Here is a 23,006-nt window from a genome sequence, read left to right on the forward strand (position 1 = left end):
TAAAAGCGTCTGCTTAATGGCATATTATATTCTATATTCTATTAGTGCACTCTATAGGGAATAGAGGGCCATTTGGGACCCAGCCTTAGTCTCGGTAGACTGATGCCTGCAGTATCTCCTGTTTGAAGCATTGTCATTGCAGTGTTGAAACAGCATCTTGGTCAGGTTTGAGCCATCACTTTTCAAGAGCAACAGAATTGTTCTTCTCTTTTCAGTTTTAAGAAAATGTACTGTTCCTTTACCCAAGCTGTCACTGTCACAGCAAGCTTACACGTTGTTGTGCCATTTCCTCCAGCTCTGTCTGTATAAAGTACCTTTGACTCACACTGTGTCACAGCTTGCATATAACAGAAGTTAGAAAAGTGAGTTTGCAGTTCAGTTCCACACAGCCGGTAATTGCCACTCCATCCCCTGCCAACCGCTGAGGAGGTGAGAAGAGAGGGCACAGTTGTTGTCTGCAATGTTTATATTGTTCACGGTGCTCTCATTCTAGCAAAGTACACATTTTGATAGTGGCCTTTCGTCCTCAGCAACTCTTCCTCATAGTGACTGACAACAATGCACCATGGTCTGGAACACCGCGACTGTATAACCCATGGCAAGAACTATCAAATTAGGCCACTTACCACCCAGTTTGAACACAGTCGCACCCACACAGCGCTTGCGCACACACCCTAAAGTAGGTTTTTGGGCTATTTCCACTAAAAAGCAACTCCTTTGTTGTTTTTGCCTCGAGCCACGTGAAGTTTTCTATTCTAACTTGGGACCTAGAGAGAAGACAACACCAAAGGTTTACGGTTACTGATGATCACCACAAACGCTAGTCAAAAGACCGGTGTCCCCCAGGTTAATTAGCTAGCGCTGTGCACTGAAGGAGTATCTTGTCTGCAACGTGGTTGGCTGCCTGCTGCTCACGCTAGCTAGCTTAGGCTAGCCTAGCGCAATCGGTTTCAGCGGTGCTGCAAAAGTGAGTCAGTGAGTACAGCCTGACAGCTCCCTCCTCCTCCCCCGCTACTCTCCCTCCCTCTCGGTCTCCTCTCTCTGCGGGGCCATGTGCTCAGCACCCGCATTGCATGTCATGCCGCCTGAGCGGTGTTTACACACACACACACACACACACACACACACACACACACACACACACACACACACACACACACACACACACAAGGCACAGTCCAGTCCTGCTCTGAGACCTGCTCTACTTTCTTTCACACAAACAGATCTATGCGAGGCCCCACTACTCCACTAAGGAAAGGAGGGGAAGGGAGGGAGTCATGTTTGTCACGTGCAAATGAAACAAAAGCTAATTGTAACCTTGTCTCCCTCTCCCTTTCTCCCCCTCCTCTTCCCTTGTCGTAGCATGGACTGCTTTGTCGTAGCTGCATGGCTCTTTTTCTAAGGATGGTAGGGACTTACGGTCCGTGGCGATTTTAGCTTGTAAATCTTGGTGGGGCAAACAAAAACAAAAATGTGGGATGCATGCCAGCAAAGCCACTACACAACACAACACTAAACAATACATGAATTGCACTATAACGGTGACAAACGGTGCCCACAAACTGTTAGGGCCTACATAAAGCTGTCCCAACAGTAGAGTCCCAACAGCAGTCCCAACACCTTACCACAGCTAAACCTGGTTATCAGTGGAGCCTTGTCTGGCAGCGAAACAGTTCATTCAGCCTCATTTACTGCCTTTTAAAAAAACATAGCTGATATGGCTGACTTGCTTAAACAAATGTGGTTTCTACTGACAATTGAGATGTACAAACTATGGCATAAGGGGACGAAAAGCGGATAAGAGGCAGTCTGTAATTTCGATTAAGACATTAATGAGCGAGCTAGGATGGACGTAGTCAATATAACTTTGTTTAGCACTTTTGAAATGTACAGCGACAGAATTCAGAACATGGGCCGTTCTTACAGTGTTCTCCCTGTACACCAAGTCAGAACCGTAGGATAAATAAAGGGGGCATATAAGCAGACAATGAATGCTCTTACAATATTCGATGATTGCATTTCTCTAAAACCGGTTATAGGCTACATGTGCACCACCAAGTCAGAAGAGTAGACGAAATTAAGAGGGGAAACAGCTTACTACACAACATACACATAGTATTACTTTCTTAGCTACACTATAAATATCTCCCTGGCATATTACATCATTTATGCAGCAGCATACAGCATACTTCAACAGGAAGGTGGCGTGGCGGTCCTTCTTGGGCAAATTTGTCATCAAACTTTGTCATCAAAGTCTGGCATTCTCTGGAGATATGATGCTTTCAAGACAACTGGGAACTCGTGGGAAAAAACAAGGTAAAATCATGATGACTTCAGGGATCTTCAATTTACAATTCCGTGTTGAATGACCGTTCAAAACGTATTTTCCCAGTCGGAGCTCGTTTTCCTGAGTTCCCAGTTGTCTTGAACTCACTGAAGTCAGATTTTGCAGTTCTGAGTTAAGTTGTTTTGAGCGCGGCACAAATCATGCTTCATTGACAGCATGTCCAATGTTGAGTGTTTATAATTTTAAGCTTGGAAAAGAGACCCTTAATCCCAGACTTTGGACCACACAGCCACTCTACTGAATAGCAGGCTAGTGATTGCTTTGCAATGCTTGCAGTTAGCCACTGATTCCTTCCAAACCACTCATTGTTGAATTTGCTATTTCCAACATGTTGTGTAATGTTTGTCCAATGAGCACCGATACGTTTTATCTTCATATGACAAGGATTTGCCAGTAGATTGTTTACTTGATTCATGATGACTGCTAGCTAAGATTTTGATAGTATTATATTTACATTTTAGTCATTTAGCAGACACTCTTATCCAGAGCGACTTACAGTAAGTGAGTGCATACATTTTTCATGATCAGTCCAATCAAAGCTACTGTAGATATAACGTGATTTGACGTCATTTTATCTGTGGCCAATGACCTTGAGCCTTCTTGGATGGGCACTTCCAGTGGCGACCCGTCATTCAGGGCAGGCGGGGCAGAGCCCCACCTGTTTTGAGCCCCACATTTCTAGCAAAAAAATAAAATAAACCATTTTTAGTTTTTTGGGGGCTTGCCTATTTTGGCATTTTTTTGTCATATATCAGTGTGCAAACAATGTAAATAAATATATATATATATATATATATATATATATATATATATATATATATATATATATATATATATATATATATATATATATATATATATATATATATATATATACATACATACATACAGTGGGGAGAACAAGTATTTGATACACTGCCGATTTTGCAGGTTTTCCTACTTACAAAGCATGTAGAGGTCTGTAATTTTTATCATAGGTACACTTCAACTGTGAGAGACGGAATCTAAAACAAAAATCCAGAACATCACATTGTATGATTTTTAAGTAATTTGTTTGCATTTTATTGCATGACAAAAGTATTTGATACATCAGAAAAGTAGAATTTAATATTTGGTACAGAAACCTTTGTTTGCAATTACAGAGATCATACGTTTCCTGTAGGTCTTGACCAGGTTTGCACACACTGCAGCAGGGATTTTGGCCCACTCCTCCATACAGACCTTCTCCAGATCCTTCAGGTTTCGGGGCTGTCGCTGGGCAATACGGACTTTCAGCTCCCTCCAAAGATTTTCTATTGGGTTCAGGTCTGGAGACTGGCTAGGCCACTCCAGGACCTTGAGATGCTTCTTACGGAGCCACTCCTTAGTTGCCCTGGCTGTGTGTTTTGGGTCGTTGTCATGCTGGAAGACCCAGCCACGACCCATCTTCAATGCTCTTACTAAGGGAAGGAGGTTGTTGGCCAAGATCTCGCGATACATGGCCCCATCCATCCTCCCCTCAATACGGTGACGGGCCTGGACATGTACTGGCTTAAGCAGGGGGACACGTCTGGCACTGCAGGATTTGAGTCCCTGGCGGCGTAGTGTGTTACTGTGGTAGGCTTTGTTACTTTGGTCCCAGCTCTCTGCAGGTCATTCACTAGGTTCCCCCGTGTGGTTCTGGGATTTTTGCTCACCGTTCTTGTGATCATTTTGACCCCACGGGGTGAGATCTTGCGTGGAGCCCCAGATCGAGGGAGATTATCAGTGGTCTTGTATGTCTTCCATTTCCTAATAATTGCTCCCACAGTTGATTTCTTCAAACCAAGCTGCTTACCTATTGCAGATTCAGTCTTCCCAGCCTGGTGCAGGTCTACAATTTTGTTTCTGGTGTCCTTTGACAGCTCTTTGGTCTTGGCCATAGTGGAGTTTGGAGTGTGACTGTTTGAGGTTGTGGACAGGTGTCTTTTATACTGATAACAAGTTCAAACAGGTGCCATTAATACAGGTAACGAGTGGAGGACAGAGGAGCCTCTTAAAGAAGAAGTTACAGGTCTGTGAGAGCCAGAAATCTTGCTTGTTTGTAGGTGACCAAATACTTATTTTCCACCATAATTTGCAAATAAATTCATTAAAAATCCTACAATGTGATTTTCTGGAATTTTCTTTCTCAATTTGTCTGTCATAGTTGACGTGTACCTATGATGAAAACTACAGGCCTCTCTCATCTTTTTAAGTGGGAGAACTTGCACAATTGGTGGCTGACTAAATACTTTTTTTCCCCACTGTATGTACAGTAGCTTTGATTGGACTGATCATGTCAACATCATACTTTTTAAATCTTAGCTAGCAGTCTTCATCATGAATCAAGTCGACAATCTATTGGCAAATACTTTTTAATCCTTGTCATATGAAGAGAAATAATGAAGAGAAATTATAGATAAAACGTATCGGTGCTGATCGGCCATTGGACATAAACAAGTTGGAAATCGCAAATTAAATAATGAGTGGTTTGGAAGGAATCGTTGACAGTGGCTAACTGCAAGCGTTGCAAAGCAATCACTAGCCTGCTAACAAGTTGGAACTCAGAATTGTAAAACATTTGCCCACGAAGGACCGCCGCGCCACCTTCCTGTTCAAGTGAGCACAGCACAACAAGGGGAGTCCGAAAATGTATTGTATGCTGCTGCATAAATGATGTAATTTGCCAGGGAGATATGTACACTGTAGCTAAGAAAGTAATACTAAGTGTATGTTGTGTAGTAAGATGTTAGTAGCCCATGTGCCTCAACCTAATAATTTGGTCTATTTGCCCCTCTTAATTTCGCCTACTGTTCGGAGTTGATGGTGCACATGTAGCCTATAACCTATAAGAACGGCCCATGTTCTGAATTCTGTCGCTGTACATTTTAAAAGTGCTAAACAAATAGTTATATTGACTACGTCCGTCCTAGCTAGCTCATTAATGTCTTAATCGAAATTACAGACTGCCTCTTATCCGCTTTTCGTCCCCTTATGCCATAGTTTGTACATCTCAATTGTCAGTAGAAACCACATTTGTTTAAGCAAGTCAGCCATATCAGCTATGTTTTTTTTAAAGGCAGTAAATGATGCTGAATGAACTGTTTCACTGCCAGACAAGGCTCCGCTGATAGCCAGGTGTAGCAGTGGTAAGGTGTTGGGACTGCTGTTGGGACTCTACTGTTGGGACAGCTTTATGTAGGCCCTAACAGTTTGTGGTCACTGTTTGTTACCGTTATAGTGCAATTAATGTATTGTTTAGTGTTGTGTTGTGTAGTGGCTTTGCTGGCATGCATCCCACATTTTTGTTTTTATTTGCCCCACCAAGATTTACATGCTAAAAAAAAAAGTCCCTACCATCCTTAGAAACACAGAAAAAGAGCCATGCAGCTATGACAAAGCAGTCCATGCTACGACAAGGGAAGAGGAGGGGGAGAAAGGGAGAGGGAGACAAGGTTACAATTAGCTTTTGTTTCATTTGCACGTGACAAAGATTTAAATGCTAAAATCGCCACTGGGGCACTTCTAATGTAACTCTATGGCAGCAACCAAGGGGCTTGAATTTTCGAGCTCTTACCTTAGACTTGGCAGTGACATAGTGTCCCCATAAGTGACAGAACACTGAGCCAATCAAAGCGCAACTAGAGAACATTACCCTCACCTACACTCCGTATTTTCCGCTGGCTGCCCCACCCCCACAGAAAGCACAGAGCTAGGCTGAAACACCTGCATTTTGGAGCTGCCTTACTCAAGAAAGCAAAAAAGCTGCTTTAATGACTAAATTATTTATTTTATTTTAACATTGTTTGCAAACTGATATGTGACACCTATTAATGCCAAAATAACATGCAAAACAGTCAAACCTTTTTAGCTATAAATGTGGGGCTCAAAACAGGTGGGGCCACCTGTGGTAAATTCAATTGATTGGACATGATTTGGAAAGGCACACACCTGTCTATGTAAGGTCCCACAGTTGACAGTGCATGTCAGAGCAAAAACCAAGCCATGAGGTCCAAGGAATTGTCCGTAGAGCTCCGAGACAGGATTGTGTCGAGGCACAGATCTGGGGAAGGGTACGAAAAAAATTCTGCAGCATTGAAGGTCCCCAAGAACACAGTGGCCTCCATCATTCTTAAATGGAAGAAGTTTGTAACCACCAAGACTCTTCCTAGAGCTGCCCCCCGGCCAAACTGAGCAATCGGGGGAGAAGGGCCTTGGTCAGGGAGGTGAACAAGAACCCGATGGTCATTCTGACAGAGCTCTAGAGCTCCTCTGTGGAGATGGGAGAACCTTCCAGAAGGACAACCATCTCTGCAGCACTCCACCAATCAGGCCTTTATGGTAGAGTGGTCAGACGTAAAAGGCACATGACAGCCCACTTGGAGTTTGCCAAAAGGCACCTAAAGGACTCAGACCATGAGAAACAAGATTCTCTGGTCTGATGAAACCAAGATTGAACTATTTGGCCTGAATACCAAGCGTCACGTCTGGGGGAAACCAGGCACCAATCATCACCTGGCCAATACCAATGTTTTTCAGCGGCAGGGACTGGGAGACTAGTCAGGATCGAGGGAAAGATGAGTGGCGCAAAGTACAGAAAGCTCCTTGATGAAAACCTGCTCCAGAGCGCTCAGGTTCACCTTCCAACAGGACAACAACCCTAAGCACACAGCCAAGACAACGCAGGAGTGGTTTCGGGACAAGTCTCTGAATGTCCTTGAGTGGCCCAGCCAGAGCCCGGACTTGAACACGATCAAACATCTCTGGTGAGACCTGAAAATAGCTGTGCAGCGATGCTCCCCATCCAACCTGACAGAGCTTGAGAGGATCTGCAGAGAAGAATGGGAGAAGCTCCCCAAATACATGTGTGCCAAGCTTGTAGTGTCATACCCATGAAGACTCGAGGCTGTAATCACTGCCAAAGATGCTTCAACAAAGTACTGAGTAAAGTGTCTGAGTACTTATGTAAATGTGATATTTCAGTTTTACATTTTTAATACATTTGCAAAAATGTCTAAACCTGTTTTTTGCTTTGTCATTATGGGGTATTGTGTGTAGATTGATGAGGGGAAAAAAAACAATGTAATCCATTTTAGAATAAGGCTGTAACGTAACAAAATGTGGAAAAAGGCAAGGGGGTCTGAATACTTTCCGAATGCACTGTAGTAGTAGGTGGATCAATACAGGCTGATACTGAAGAGATGCGTCCATGCTTTCTCTGGGTTATTGTCATGTGTTCTGCTGTTCTTGGCCTGTTTATCAGGTACACTGTTTTTAGCTAGTCTCACCCTAGCTGTTGCTGTGTGTTCTCTGTTCTTGAATGGGGGCAGGGGCAGATATCCTTGCTTGTGTAAATCAAATAAATTGTATTTTTCACATACACGTGTTTAGCAGATGTTATTGCGGGTGTAGTGAAATGCTTGTGCTTCTAGCTCCGACAGTGCAGTAATAATCTAACAAGTAATATCTAACAATTTCACAACATATACCCAATACACACAAATCTAAGTAAGGAATGGAATTTAAGAATATATACATATATGGACAAGCAATGACAGAGTGGCATGGACTAAGATACAGTATAATATTATAGAATACAGTATATACATATGAGATGAGTAATGCAAGATATGTAAACATTATTAAAGTGACTAGTGTTCCATTTCTTAAAGTGGCCAGTGATTTCAATAGGCAGCAGCAGCCTCTAATGTGCTAGTGATGACTATTTAACAGTCTGATGGCCTTGATCGAAGCTGTTTTTCATTCTCTCTGTCCCAGCTTTGATGCACCTGTACTGACCTCGCCTTCTGGATGATAGCGGGGTGAACAGGCAGTGGCTCGGGTGGTTGATGTCCTTGATTATATTTTTGGCCTTCCTGTGACATCGGGTGCTATAGGTGTCTTGGAGGGCGGGTAGTTTGCCCCCAGTAATGCGTTCGGCAGACTGCACCACCCTCTGGAGAGCCCTGCGGTTGCGGGCGGTGCAGTTGCCGTACCAGGCGGTGATACAGCCTGACAGGATGCTCTCAATTGTGCATCTGTAAAAGTTTGTGAGGGTTTTATTGACTGCGGTTATTAGGTGGTAGTAGTATAGCTTGCCTTGCATATGTGTTTGTCTTTCTCTGAGGACAGTATAGAACAGCCGTGCATATGAATGGCAACTACAGCTAGTATAGCAAGCAGATAGAGGTGTATTAATGGCTAGAAGCAGCTAGCTACCAGTTGGCATAGTGACAGAGGTGGGGCCATAGTCATTCTACCAGAGTGAGTTCAGTGGGTCTGGGTGTTTGTAGAGCAGTGGGTAGTACATACAGCATCTCTCTCTCTCTCTCTCGCTCGGTCTCTCTCTGTCTGTATGAGTCATAGCACTAGACACAGAATTCCACTGTGTGTTCATGAGCATGCTTGCAAAAGACATGCCCCCACACTCACATTCACATAGGACTGTCTCTGTGTTACAGCGTTGGTTTAATGACTGCGTTCTACATCTGTTTTTTAAAACGTTGTTATAGCATTGTTTATTTGGTCACTGACACTGATGTATGTTTCTGATGCCTTTTTAATATTCTACCACAGTACAACTGGCGCACTGGGACAATGTGCTGCTTATCACTTGACAGGTTGCCATGGAAACAATGGCGGTTTTCAGCTGTTGCCGTGACAACAAAATGGGGGGACTCTCCAGTAATTCATTTGCTGAGACAAGGAATGCAGACAGGTCTGAGAGTAGAGGGTGGGGGGGGGGGGTCTGATTGGAGAAAATTCCTAGAGTTTTATGTTGGTGGTAAAGACCAACCAGACCGTATGAGACACACAAAGACACACCTCCCTCTGAGGTCTGTCTAGGACCATAGGTGACTCACCACCAGCCAGTCAGGGGAGTCTGCAGCAGTACGCCTTCTACTGGACTGATAAAGCCTTAAACAACACCAGATTGGGTGTCTTAATCAGTTTAACTCTACACTAACATTTAAATCAAGACAGAATGACAGATCTGGTCTTCTTTAGCTTTAGACTGCACAACAGTCTCATCACACACACACACACCTCTCCTCTCCTATAGGCTGCATAGTGTCATCACACACACCTCTCCTGCCCTGTAGGCTGCGTGGTGTCGTCACACACACCTCTCCTGCCCTGCAGGCTGCGTGGTGTCGTCACACACACCTCTCCTGCCCTGTAGGCTGCGTGGTGTCGTCACACACACCTCTCCTGCCCTGTAGGCTGCGTGGTGTCGTCACACACACCTCTCCTGCCCTGCAGGCTGCGTGGTGTCGTCACACACACCTCTCCTGCCCTGTAGGCTGCGTGGTGTCGTCACACACACACACCTCCTTTCTGTCCTCAGGGGTAAGGAGCAGTTCACACGTGTAGACTAGACAGGTCATGTATAGTAAGGAATGGGGGTGTGTTTCAGTGTGTGCATGCTTGTGTGAGGGGCCTGGATTTGTGTGAGTGACAGCACAGCAGAGCATCTTATCTAATCCTGGCTGAAGACCCGCAATTGGCCTTTACATCTGTTTATACTTCCATACTGTATAGCAATTGTACAATAATAGTATGTGTACCTAGTCTCACACACACAGCTACATTATACACAGATACAGGAAGTCCAGGTCTGTGAGCACACAGCTTTATGGCTCTGAGTCATAGATGAGTCCAGTCGCCTTAGCCTTGTCCTGATTGGCTAGTCGTGATTCTAGTCTTCTTAGCCTCATGCTGATTGGCTAGTTGTCATTTATAGTCTTCTTAGCCTCGCCCTGATTGGCTAGTCGTGAATCCATAGTCTTGTGAACCTAGTTGTGATTGTGCAATACCCTCTGGAGGAGGAAGAGTGAAACTCAAAGTCAATATAAAGGTTTCGTGTCCCGGCAGACTCCATCATGGTGTTCTTCCTAGTTGTTTTCTGTCTCCCAGGCAGACAGACAGACAGTATAATCTCTATCCCTGCTGCTCTCACTCTGTACAGACCTGCTCCGCCCACTACAGCCTGTTTTGTCAGGCCTGTGTCAGCTGACCAGAAAAGATAAACTGGGTCAAAGAGGCACTGCCCAGCGCCTCCCTCTTTCCGTACTCCCTCCCTCTATCCATGTGTCTCTGTGTCTGCTCTTCCTTTCACACAGTCATGTTGCCTGCCCGGTCATGGTGCTGGTGTAGGTTAATGTCTGTGTTGCTTCTGCTCGTCCAGTCAAAGGAAGCAACAGACATGGAACTTTTCAGACATGGAAATGGCTCTCCCAAGACTTTCTTTTAGACTGCTGTCAGTCCTATGAAATGGTCTTGAGTAATGCTTTCAGAGTAGTAAATGATTGGCCATGTGGTTTAGAAAGAAAGATTGTGGGGACTAGCAAGGAGAGCAGAGAGGAAAATGGGAGGGGCCCACATAAGGAGGCATACGCACGCAGTCTCTGAGAGGATGTTGATTCTTGGGTCTAACAACAGTACTGCCACACTCAGAGAGTATTAGTAAGTGTTCCCAGGGGGGATTTTCCTCTGCTCCTCTGGAATCCAGCTCAGCCTACCGTGGAAGTGAAGTAGATGCAGTAATGACCTTCTGAAGAAACATGATCTTAATACTGCATTATCTATGTAAACACTCGGGATGTGGCCGTGGTGTCGTTTTGACGGTTATATAACATTGACATCGTTTCTGTACAGGGAGAGAGAAGGATCTCTTGGTCAGAGAGTGTATATAGGCCTGTGTCTGTCTCAACATTGATAGATGAAGTGGAGACCATGGGGTCAGGAAATAGTGGTTATTCGTTGGTTGTGTGATGTACTGTCACAGACAAGGAAGTGACCAGCGTAACGAATACACTGATAAGGAGCAGCTTGTTTGTCAAGTTGATTTAGAAGAGAAAAATGGTTTATGCATGTGGCTGTTGCTAAAACAACACAGGTCTGGATAGCAGATGTTTTTTTATTAGAGCTTTTACTTTACATGAACGCAAATGGGGAGTTTTATGACATACGGCATTGATATATTATGAATGGGTAAACTCTCAATGTACACATTGAGGACCAATGACACCTGGAATAGTATCCAGCCAAGAGTGAAAATGTTGATATTACTGGTTCTATTGAAGAATTTGTGTGGAACGTGAAACTTCAGTTCAAAGTTTTATTATAATAAAATTACAGAATGAAAGCAAGCTCTCTCTGAAATATTTGATTGTCCCATTATAAATGTGTTTGTAGTGTGTGTTCAAACCTTTCCTCTCTTCCTCTGCATCTTACAGACGTTGAAGCGCAAGGAGAAGGAGTACGAGCATGAGATGGAGAGACTGGCGCGGGAGAAGATCGCTACTCAGCAGCGATTGGCTGAGCTGAAGAACGAGCTGAGCCAGTGGATGAATGTCATGGAGATCGACCGTGTTCTCAGACAGACTGTTCAACCAGAAGACGACCAGGCTTCTACCTCTACTGCCTCAGGTACGCTCAATCAATCGATTAATCAAGCAATCAAATTAATTTAGAAAGCCGTTTATAAATAAATAATGACACTAAGCGGTTGTCACCAAGTACTTTACAGTAACCGTACTTACATTTACATTTTAGTCATTTAGCAGACGCTCTTATCCAGAGCAATTTACAGTTAGTGAGTGCATACATTATTTTATTTTTTTCATACTGGCCCCCCGTGGGAATCAAACCCACAACCCTGGCGTTGCAAACGCCATGCTCTACCAACTGAGCTACATCCCTGCCGGCCATTCCCTCCCCTACCCTGGACGACACTGGGCCAATTATTCGCCGCCTCATGGGTCTCCCGGTCACGGCCGGCTACGACAGAGCCTGGATTCAAACCAGGATCTCTAGTGGCACAGCTAGCAGTGCCTTAGACCACTGCGCCACTTAAGAGACCACTTGGGAGACCACTGCGCCACTCGGGTACTTGTAATGTGTACCTGGGTCTTTCTATAAACTAGGTTACCAGTGGGGATTTCTTACACGGAACTACTTGTTACAGCTGTTAATAATTCATTGATAATAATCTGCTAATTTATTTCATGTCATTACATTAAACCTCTTAGATTTAAAGTCCCCTGTTTTGGGAACCTGCGTGGTTCTGGTACCGGTTCCGACCGTCATTTTTGCTTACAAATCGATCTATGGACACCATAGCTCGAAATGGCTTGCATTGAACGGTAGCCCTGATTCTCACTGACACAGGAGTATGTATATTTTGCCTGTGTGAAGCAGGATGTGAAATCTGACACCACTTGAAGCTGGGATGTCCCTCCTACTATTTCATTCGCTCTTCCGACTGTCCATCAACTCCTTGCTGAACCCTACGTCACAGCCACTAACAATATATGCCTGGAATCCTTACATCATAGCGCAGCAGGAGAGAGTGGTTTCGTCGCTGTAGCACATTCAGAGATCGATTTATAGCCAGTAATCTAAAATAATTTTAAACAAAAAACACTTTCTGTATGTCATAGACGGACATAATTTATATGAGATGAAATGCGAGTTCCTAACGAGTTCAGGAAGCCAAGCTAGAGCACTGTAAAGTTCACAGCGATGGGGGCAGACATTTTGATCAAGAGTCCTTTAGAAAATATGTATTTTACAGTTAAGGTGAAATCTTATAGTTAGTCGTTTTATAATTAGATTATACTATATTTAAAAAGCATAAGTCATTTCAAGCCTTATTCATACAGTTTTGTTGAATAGGAAATCATAAAATATTTCATTTTCATATTTTTACTTTGTACTTAAACTTGTGTCCTCAAAAGTGACCACACCTCAGCAATTTATAACAGTTTCTTACCAGAAAGCTGAGATTTGAACCTTTCTTGGAGTATGCAGCATTACTAGTTATTGTTTATGGCCCTCATGATAAATAATTACTTTTGGGGATTACGTAGATTACATTTAGTTACATTTAACTGGTTTAAGATATAAGGGGGATTATAGCTATATTCAATCAAATTCACGAGTATGTTTAACCCTTTATCATGGTTGGCGTCTTGATGGATTTGTTCAAAATCGTGTGACATAAAACATTACTTTTCTGTCGTTGCATTTATGGCAGTGTAAGTTGTCATTATATCAGATATTAACCATTAATCAGTTAAATTAGACATTGAACCTGAACCCTGTAAGAATCCTGGATCTAGCTGTCAGACAGTTTTTTTTGTATAGAGATCTCAGAAATGCAGTGTAAACGCATAATATTTTGTGTCTCCTTATGTTACGGGGTGAAAACAGTTGTCATGGGCACTCAAATTCTAAATAATGTATGCATTGTCAAATGTGAACGCTTCTAACCGAAAGAGTCACCTTACCATGATACTTAAAACCTAAATCGATACTATCATTAATGTGGTTCTTCAATAATTATGCATAATACTTGTTGGATGCGCATTTGGTGTCCAGCTGATTATTTACTCCGTGATATTTTCACACATCACCTGATCCAGGAAGGAATTTTCCGAATGACAGTCAAGTGACAGCGCATGCGATGCAACAACAGCTCAAGTGCTGGAATAAAGGTGTCCGCAAGGAATATCCAGAATATTTTTGTGTCTCATGCGATACACCTGTGAAGACCGGATTGATGTTGATAATCTGTCTGCTTGATTTACAGCAGGGTCTCATTTAGATTTAAAAGAAAAAGCGTCAAGGTAATAAGTTCATGTTTTCATATGTTTTTGTGCCTTGGATTGGACACAGTCTACTGTGCACAAGTGTAGGATAGACTATTGTGCAACACCCAACGCTATTCCTATTCATTATTCTGGATATAATGACAACAAATTACATAGCCTAGTGGGCTTATTCATAATATGATCTGCTATTGAAATAACATGACATTCATTTTGTTTTCCATGTTAGAACAGCAATTTTAAACAATACAAGGGGCTTGAAGTAGCCTACTTGAACTTGAATTTGGAGCTCAGAAATTATGAGGACGACAACATCTAATGTTGGCTTTCCATAGAAATCCTTCCATTTAAAAAAGGAACCTGTTTTTCTCATTATAAAAACAGCGATGGTGAGATTAAAATGGTGAGGTTAATGATACCGCTATTCATGACTTTATGATGTGTGCCTGTGTCGGCCACATAGGCTACAGAAAAATGGCCATGCATGCATCCAATCTAATTAGTTAGGCAATGTCCACATTATTCTCACATATTTTAGAATGTAATAATAATTTGAATATCAATGCATTGGCAAGGCTTAAAAAATGCATTATTCATATTGGTAATGGCCTACGTTTTTTGACAGGTTTTGCTTTCTGGGGGTGGGTTCTATATTAGGCCCTGTATTTACAATTATATACATTATAAAATTGTATACCGTTGAGGTCCTTGACCATTACAATTAGGTGCTTGTAAAAAGTCCTTGAATTTGACTTGCCAATGTCTGTATGAACCCTGCTTAAAGGATGTATAGTCCTAGACCTATGTTGTTATATAGGTGGAGTTATGGGACCATTTGCATATATGCACTTTCATTCCTCTAAGTACACATGTGGAACTTCATGACAATCCTTTTTATTTTTGTTTCAAACCATTTTGAAATGTTGATCCCAATGTCACACATTGGCCACTTTTATTTATAGAAAGACCCACCTACACTTGTTCCTACAGTGTTTTAAGAATGTACAAAGCGATCATATCTGCGATGTTATCAAGCGTAACGTTATTAACATGAGCATTCTTTCTATCTGTGTCACAGAGGGTGAAGACATCATGAATGACGACATGGATGAAGAGAATGTTCCTGCAGCGCCAACAGCCTTACCCACCATGCCTCAACAAGCCATGCAGCCCGAGTTGTACAAGACTGTGACCCCTACTACCATAACCCCCACAACCTCCATCCTCACCCAACACATCTCCATCCAACACAAGACCCAGATGTACCCCCAGCCCCTGCTTCACCCACACCCGCTGTCAGCCCTGCCTGTCTCGGCTACGTTCTCCACCCCAACATCCAGCATCACCACCACCCCTATCCAGACCCTCCTATCGGCTCACACACACATCGTAAGCTCCCCTAGCACCCTCTTCCCGGCCCACACACACATGGTGACTGCCCCCGCTCACACTCACATGGTAAAGGCACCCAGCCTCCAGCCCACGGTCATCGCCCACGCCTCGGCTTCCCACGCCTCCGTCATTCAGGCCGTCAACCACGTCATCCAGGCCCAGGCTTCATCTGGAGGAGCCAAGCACATCACCCATCTAGCCCCCTCCTCCTCAACCTCCATGCAGCTGGCCCCAGGGCACCACCACCACCAGCCCATCGGACACATCACCGTACACCCTGTTACTCACCTGGGCCAGCACCATCTACCCACCATCTACCCCCAGTCTGTGGCTGTCACGCAGCCAGCCATGGTGGGCCACATCACCCATACACTCACCCATGCCCAGGTCAATGGTACTGCCCCCAACCAGGGCACAACCACCATTGTGGGAAAGCAGACGGCAGTTGGTGCCCAGGTGGTGACACATCACCCACAGCTGCTGAACCCTGTAACTATGGTGACCATGCCCTCATTCCCCGTTAGCACTCTGAAGCTAGCCTGATCTCTGAACCAGGCCAGAGCCATAACCAGGCCAGAGCCATCCTGAAGCTAGCCTGAGAACCAAGCTACATGAACAGGCAGGTGGCCAGAGTCGGGCCGAGGTCGGAGACAGACCTCTAGACCTGGAGACCATCGGCCCCAGAGCAGACCAGCCGGACAGGATCAGGAGCCAGCCCAGACTCAGAGCCAAGGGAAACTGAAGTAGGCCCAGAGTGAGGCAGGCACCAGGACTACTGTACTGACAAACAAATGCAAAAGTCTTCATACTGAACGCAAGACGCAAGTCCTCATATTCACTGATGATTCACAAACTGCATTATTAACTAACCTGAGGCATTACAGCTGTCAATAAGTAACTCAGAACATTCCTAAAATAAACTATAAAAAACGTACATAAAAAATAAATAACCATTATAAAGATATATTTATATTATGAGGTGAAAGACAGCAAATGTTGTTAGGCTGAGTGTGATGTCCAGGATGATCATGTTGATGGTGTGTGATATTGTATACGATACAGTCGAGAGAATCACATGAAGACATTGTCTGTCCCTCTTCCGTATTCATATATACAGAAGCAAAACAGTAGCTAATAGTGAGAGAAGGGTGTCATCCAATGTCAAAGGCAGTCAGACCTGCATATTTTCCCTCAAGACCAGTTTTTATATTTCTGGTACAGGGTCATGGATTCCACAGCCAAGAGTATTTACAAACCACACTACTAATGACTGTGGTGGTGCCACTATTTTCTCTTATGAAAGCACCAAGATATTAGATTTAACTGAAGTCTACCGCTGCTACCAGAGGCCAGGGCCTGTATCCACAAATCATCGTTGTGCTGATCTAGGATCTGCCCATATAATCTTATTTGTTAGAATTTAAAAGGCTAAGCTGATACTAGATAAACACTCCTACTCTGAGACACTTTGTGGATACGGGCCTTGATGTGACCAGAAGGCAAAGCGTCCAATTTCAGACAGGCTGAATCGGGGTCAGAGAGACTGGCTCTCTGGCTGTGTGTGATTGGTGGGTGTTGGCACGTCAGCATGGGATCAGTGTGTGTGCTCTAACAACTAAGCGACATAAAGGAGCACATTGAGGACATGATTGCTGGGACCTCCCCTTCCCTCTACCCAGGCACATGGCTGTGGAGTGAAACCTAAAACAGGACCTTTCTGCTCCCACTGCAGCGCTGTCAAATTACTGCATGTTCCACAGGCTTCCCCTGCTGGTAAAAAAACACAACTGCATGTAAAACGAGACAATGAATGGTCATTGAGCATACTAGTTTGTAATAACATATATTCAGTTTGTGTGGTCCAAGCCGGAATCAAACCCAAATGCCGGCATTACCAGTTCCACCATGTGCATCTGAACCAGGTGATGTAAAGTGTAACTGAGGACTTTTCACAAAACTGAACAACCACTCAATTTAGCACAGGAGTAAAACAAGTGACTACATATTGCCACGATTATATATATTTTTTTACTAATGGCAGAGCAGGAGCCATCATAGCAGGCACAATCACTGCAAACTGTTCCTGGAGTATATCTGTATGTGTAATAAAGGAGGTATATAGTGAGGCATGTCTTGTTTATTGTGTTGCAGCAGTTGAAAACTAAGGCCTTCGGCAGTGCCATGGTAGAGCATTTAAGTGAATGTGGCAGTTTGGGGTTAAACGGCATGGTAAGGCAGTCACCTACGACATCTTATCCTCTTTTTCCACCACCCATATTAATTATCAGGCTGCTTGGTATATCAACTGTTATAATCTAGATTCTCATGTTAGCTTTCCACTGCACTATTATGACACGACCTGTGTAGCTGAGATTCAACTTTTAACTTCCAGCACTTTGATCTGATACTTAATAACCCCAATTAAAGCAAAACTGGTTTACAACTGTACATAGCACTCGCAAAAACAGCAAGCGACTGTCCCTCTTCACTTAATCTGAATGTTTTTACGTGTGTGTCTGTGAGAGAGAGGAAGAGGACATGGTAGAGAAGTCATTTAACATTTTGCTCTGTTAAAAAAATAATCAATCTTGTGTGTGGAATGGAACAGTATGTATGTACACATTCAAGAATGGATTTTGTGTATTTTAAAAATGTGACTGTTGCCTGTTTTTGCATGTAGATTGGTGATTTGGGTTCATATGTAGATTTTTATGCCAGCTGTTTTCTGGGACCATGTACAGTACTGTATACCACAGTGGAGTTTTCACTGACCTTCCACAACATTGATATATATATATATATATATATATATGTATGTGTTTTCCCTATGGAGAAAGTAAGTTCTATATTGCCTGTACATTTTGGGCTGTTTTTAGATCTAATTGTCCATTATGTAAAAAGAGGAAAATCATTTAAATGCATATGTGGAAAATGCTTAAGATACTTAATAAATCTTATTACATTTATAAAAACATCTTGCTTTGGTCAATTTCATTGATTACATTTTTAGGGTGTGTAAAGAATCGTGGTAGGCTCACTAAGCAACACTATCGAAATACAAAGTAAGAGTAGTAGAAAATGTCTAGAATGGAGAGCCAAGACGTTATTTCCTTTTTTATTATTGTATTACAATTTATTGCATACTTTCTCTTCCTCAATGACTTTATAAAGGCCCGGATTCAATCCGAGCGCGCTTTGTCCACAATGCACTTTTTAAAGGCAATGTTCCTGTGTTTTCAGAGCCCACATTCACGGTAAACGCTGCATATGTCGGCTCAATCGGAAAATACCTTTAATTAGCGCATTGTCCAAATCTGCGCTCGGATTGAATCCCGGCCAAAGTTATTTATTACAAATATATTCCAAAAAGTAGTAGGACAACATTCTTATAAAACAAAATGGAAACAAAACCTTATTTCCTATCTATGTTCTGGTGTGCGATTTTGGACTTGATCTCTAGGTGAAGCTTTGATGGCCAGGAGGAGGATAAAACAAGCAAGTAAATAGAAAAAATAGAATCAGTGTCCAATGTTGCTTACAAAGAGATTCTGAAATAAAAATATTTTATTCTGATTGAAACGTAAATTCATTTTTCTGGCATATTCATATGACACTAATACAATCAAAACAAATGAATATTTTTTTCTCTCTCATTACTTGTTCCTTGTGAATGACCTCTGACATTTGCACCTGAGGAAAATAAATACAAATACACACAAAACGATGTTTAAAGCCAAAAGTCTTGGGGAAACATGGGAGTGGAAAATACCTAAATGACCATTACAATTTCTCTTGCTTTGAGTGTATAATATAACTACTATAACAAAATCATCCACTCAAATGTATCTACTTAATGTACTTCAAAAGAGTGGGTGCATACTTACTGTCCACAATCAACATCATCATCAAGAAGTCTGAGGAAAAATATCACCCATGAATGAAGGCCTGCTACGTCAGACACCTCTATAACAGACACTATACACACAAACAAGCAGGCACCTCACTGAAGTGACCCTGTCATTCTCTAACCCCCTGACCTCCGGCAGAATATGGGCCTTGTCCTGTCTGCTTGGTCCCCAGGCCAGCGTCTCTTGGCTGGCACATAGTTAGCTCAAGGCTGCCATTTTCTCCTCTTGGGTCGTGTTCAGTAGAAACAAACAAAAAACTTAAACAGGGAGTTAGTGCCTGAACTTGTCCATTTGGGCCAGGATTCAGTCCAATCGTGGGTTTTGCACTGCCGCTTTTACAGTTTTTTCTGAATGCTTAAGCGCTAATCGTGATTCTTGTAGCACAATTTCTAAAACTATTAATATGTATAGCAAAACCACTCACTGAGTTTGCAAAACTAAAAGCACAAACACTGCTTTGCACTCAGTTTACAATTTTGTAACACACACTTTGCAAAACTGTAGGCACAATTCACTGCACAACACTCTTTTTGCAGAACTTTAAACACAACTCACTGCTTACACTCAATTACCAAATTTCCAACACACTACTAGCAAAATTATACACATGTATGGCTATCATTAACACTATTTTGCCAACTGTCTGGCACACTTGCACATGTGAAAACTGTTGTAGATAATTAGTTCACTTTGCAATCAGCCTAAGCACTATAAATAAGCCACAGGTAAGCTGTCTGTGTGGAGTACAATGGAAGGAGCAGTAAGAGGGAGAAGAGTGAGAATCAGAGGAGGCCGAAGAGGCCGAGGGAGAGGACGTGGAGTTGAAGAAGTTGGAGGAAGAGGACGTGGAGTTGAAGAAGCGAGAGGGTTAGAGGAAGTTAGAGGAAGAGGACAAGGAGGAGCAAGAAGAGGACGAGGAGGGGAAAGAGGAAGGGTAAGAAGAGTAAGAAATAGAATAACTGATGACATCAGAGCTACAATAGTGGACCATGTCATCAACCATGGGATGACCCTGAGGGAAGCTGGCCAACGGGTTCAGCCTAATTTGAGCCGCTACACTGTGGCAAGCATCATTAGGACATTTCGAAATGAGAATCGGTAACTACTTTGTAGCACTGCCATACTCTAATGAGAAACACAACAGTACCATACATGCAAAAATACTGAAATTGTTACTTTACAGAATTGCTAGACGTCCAGATGTTGGGGGCAGAGGAAGAATGTTCACTCCAGAGCAAGAGACCCATATAGTGAACATGATGATTGCCAATAATGCAATAAGACTGCGCGAAATACAGCAGCGCATAATTGATAATGACACCATCTTTCAAAATATACACAGTGTAAGTATTTCTGCACTAAGTCGTGTACTTGCGCGCCACAGAATAAGAATGAAGCAAATTTACAGAGTTCCTTTCGAGAGAAACACAGAACGTGTAAAGCAACTGCGATATGACTATGTGCAGGTAAGCTATAGTGTCATTGGTTCTGAATTTGGAAGTGCATACTGTAGTGCTGTGCATGGGCCTGATGTGTTGCATTTGTTTTGTCTTGTCCAGAGAGTGATGGAACTAGAAGCAGATGCCATGGGACATGAGCTACTTTTTGTAGATGAGGCCGGTTTTAACCTCAGTAAAACCAGGAGACGTGGAAGGAACATTATTGGACACCGTGCCATCATCAATGTCCCAGGATAACGTGGTGGTAACATAACCATGTGTGCAGCTATAAGCCAAAATGGTGTTGTTCACCATCATGCAACCTTAGGCCCCAGGTAGAGAACACAGACGAGACCTACTGTATCGCAGAGCATATGAGCGGAGTTGAGCGGGAGCGAGCGTGGAGCGTGAGCGGACGGATTTTGAACAGAGCGCAGAGCGGCATTTTTAAAAGGACGGAGCGTCGCCCTATGTCCCGCTCCAATTTCGCTCGCTCACACCAAGAGTCTGAAGCATGCTCAAGCCTGACCCAGAATCCATCTGTTTAATTTAATTTGTGTCGTCCAAGAATTTGTATTTTATAGAGCGAGGAGCAGCAGCAGCAACAAGAGAAAAGCGTTGAGGAATTCAAAAGTTTATTCACTGCAGGCAAAGGGCCAACCATAACAAGGGAGAGAAAAAGAGAGCTGGATGTAGCATTTTTAAAAATGATTTTCATGGACTATGAACCGCTGAGTAAAGGAGAACGCGAAGGGATGCAACACTTCGCCAGCGCAGCTCAACCGGGCTACACCCCCCCCCCCACCGGGCTACACCCCCCCCCCCCCCCCCCCGTGTCCGTGTGCTGACACCACTAGCAGACCTCACAGACAAAATGCAGAAGGAGCTGGGGAACCTGGGGATGATCCTCCCTGCTGTCACAGAAATCAAATCCCTGCTCACCGATTACACTCACGCTGCACTTCCAATGGGCATCGCTGCTTTTGCAGAAACATTGGCAAACAACGTGTCAATTCGCTATGGAATATACTATACTGATTAACATCTCATTTTAGCGTCAGTGTTAGATCCCCGTTTCAAGACAGAATGGATAATCCGAGATGAGTCTGTATGCAACAAATTCGGGGAGATAAAGTAAGGCTGTGGTTTAAGCTAAAAGTGAAATACATGCAGATTTCGTTCCTTTTTTGGAGTGAGCGGGGGCGATTTGAGTGGAGCGCGATGCAAACTGCGTTGAGCGCTGACCGATAATGAGCGGACTGGCCTGATGTGGCTTTGAGCGGGGGGAGCGGAGGGGTGAACAACTCCGTGAGCGAGGAGCTGAGATTCTCACCGCTCCACTCCGCTCATATGCTCTGCTGTATCGACAACGAGGCGCTCTACCCGACATCTGCTTCCGTACCCTCAAACTCACCACGCCCACCTACGGAGAACTCAACCACCTGGTGTCTGCGACCATGAGCGGGGTCACCACCTGCCTTCGCTTCCCCGGCCAGCTCAACGCTGACCTGCGCAAACTGGCAGTCAACATGGTGCCCTTCACCCGTCTCCACTTCTTCATGCCCGGCTTTGCCCCCCTCACCAGCAGGGGCAGCCAGCAGTACAGAGCCCTGACGGTTCCAGAGCTCACTCGGCAGATGTTTGACTCGAAGAACATGATGGCAGCCTGCGACCCTCGTCACGGCCGTTACCTCACGGTGGCTGCAGTCTTCCGCAGGCGCATGTCCATGAAGGAGGTGGACGAGCAAATGCTGAACGTACAGAACAAGAACAGCAGCTACTTCGTTAAATGGATCCCCAACAACGTCAAGACTGCAGACTGTATCTGGCAACCTTTGGCTGTACTTAATTTTTTATTATACCCGCAATAAAATAAACATGGTTTAAAAAAAAAATATATATATATACATCTGACTGGTGTTGCTTTTTCACTTTTCATGTTTCCTGTATCTGGCAACCTTTGGCTGTACTTTATTTTTTATTATACCCGCAATAAAAGAAACATGGTTAAAAAAAAAAAAAAAAAAAACATCTGACTGGTGTTGCTTTTTCACTTTTCATGTTTCCTGTATCTGGCAACCTTTGGCTGTACTTTATTTTTTATTATACCCGCAATAAAAGAAACATGGTTGAAAAAAAATAAAATAATAATCTGACTGGTGTTGCTTTTTCACTTTTAATGTTTCCTGTATCTGACAATCTTTGGCTGTACTTTATTTTTTATTATACCCACAATAAAAGAAACATGGTTGAAAAAAAAAAAAATACATCTGACTGGTGTTGCTTTTTCACTTTTCATGTTTCC

The 23,006-nt window shown here is 43.4% G+C and overlaps 2 protein-coding genes across 3 annotated transcripts in view; both read left to right on the forward strand.

Annotated features, from left to right (window-relative positions):
- The window catches only part of LOC311101886 (max-binding protein MNT-like), a 42,436-nt gene extending 24,110 nt beyond the window's left edge, over positions 1 to 18,326 (forward strand). For both annotated transcript variants that reach the window (XM_084143120.1, XM_084143121.1), the window contains 2 exons: positions 11,587 to 11,779; positions 15,041 to 18,326. In XM_084143120.1, coding sequence (XP_083999246.1) covers positions 11,587 to 11,779; positions 15,041 to 15,897 — 1,050 coding nt within the window. In that variant the 3' untranslated portion in view covers positions 15,898 to 18,326. The remainder of the gene's footprint in view (positions 1 to 11,586; positions 11,780 to 15,040) is intronic.
- Positions 18,327 to 22,051: 3,725 nt separating this feature from the next.
- LOC311101932 (tubulin beta chain-like) lies at positions 22,052 to 22,572 on the forward strand (the record flags this gene model as incomplete). The annotated part of the gene is given in 2 exon segments (XM_084143175.1): positions 22,052 to 22,084; positions 22,087 to 22,572. Coding segments are annotated over 2 exon segments (519 nt in total).
- Between the last annotated feature and the right edge of the window lie 434 nt (positions 22,573 to 23,006).

This window comes from Coregonus lavaretus (genome assembly GCF_964263955.1).
Source record: "Coregonus lavaretus genome assembly, chromosome: 26".
Taxonomy (NCBI): Eukaryota; Metazoa; Chordata; class Actinopteri; order Salmoniformes; family Salmonidae; genus Coregonus; species Coregonus lavaretus.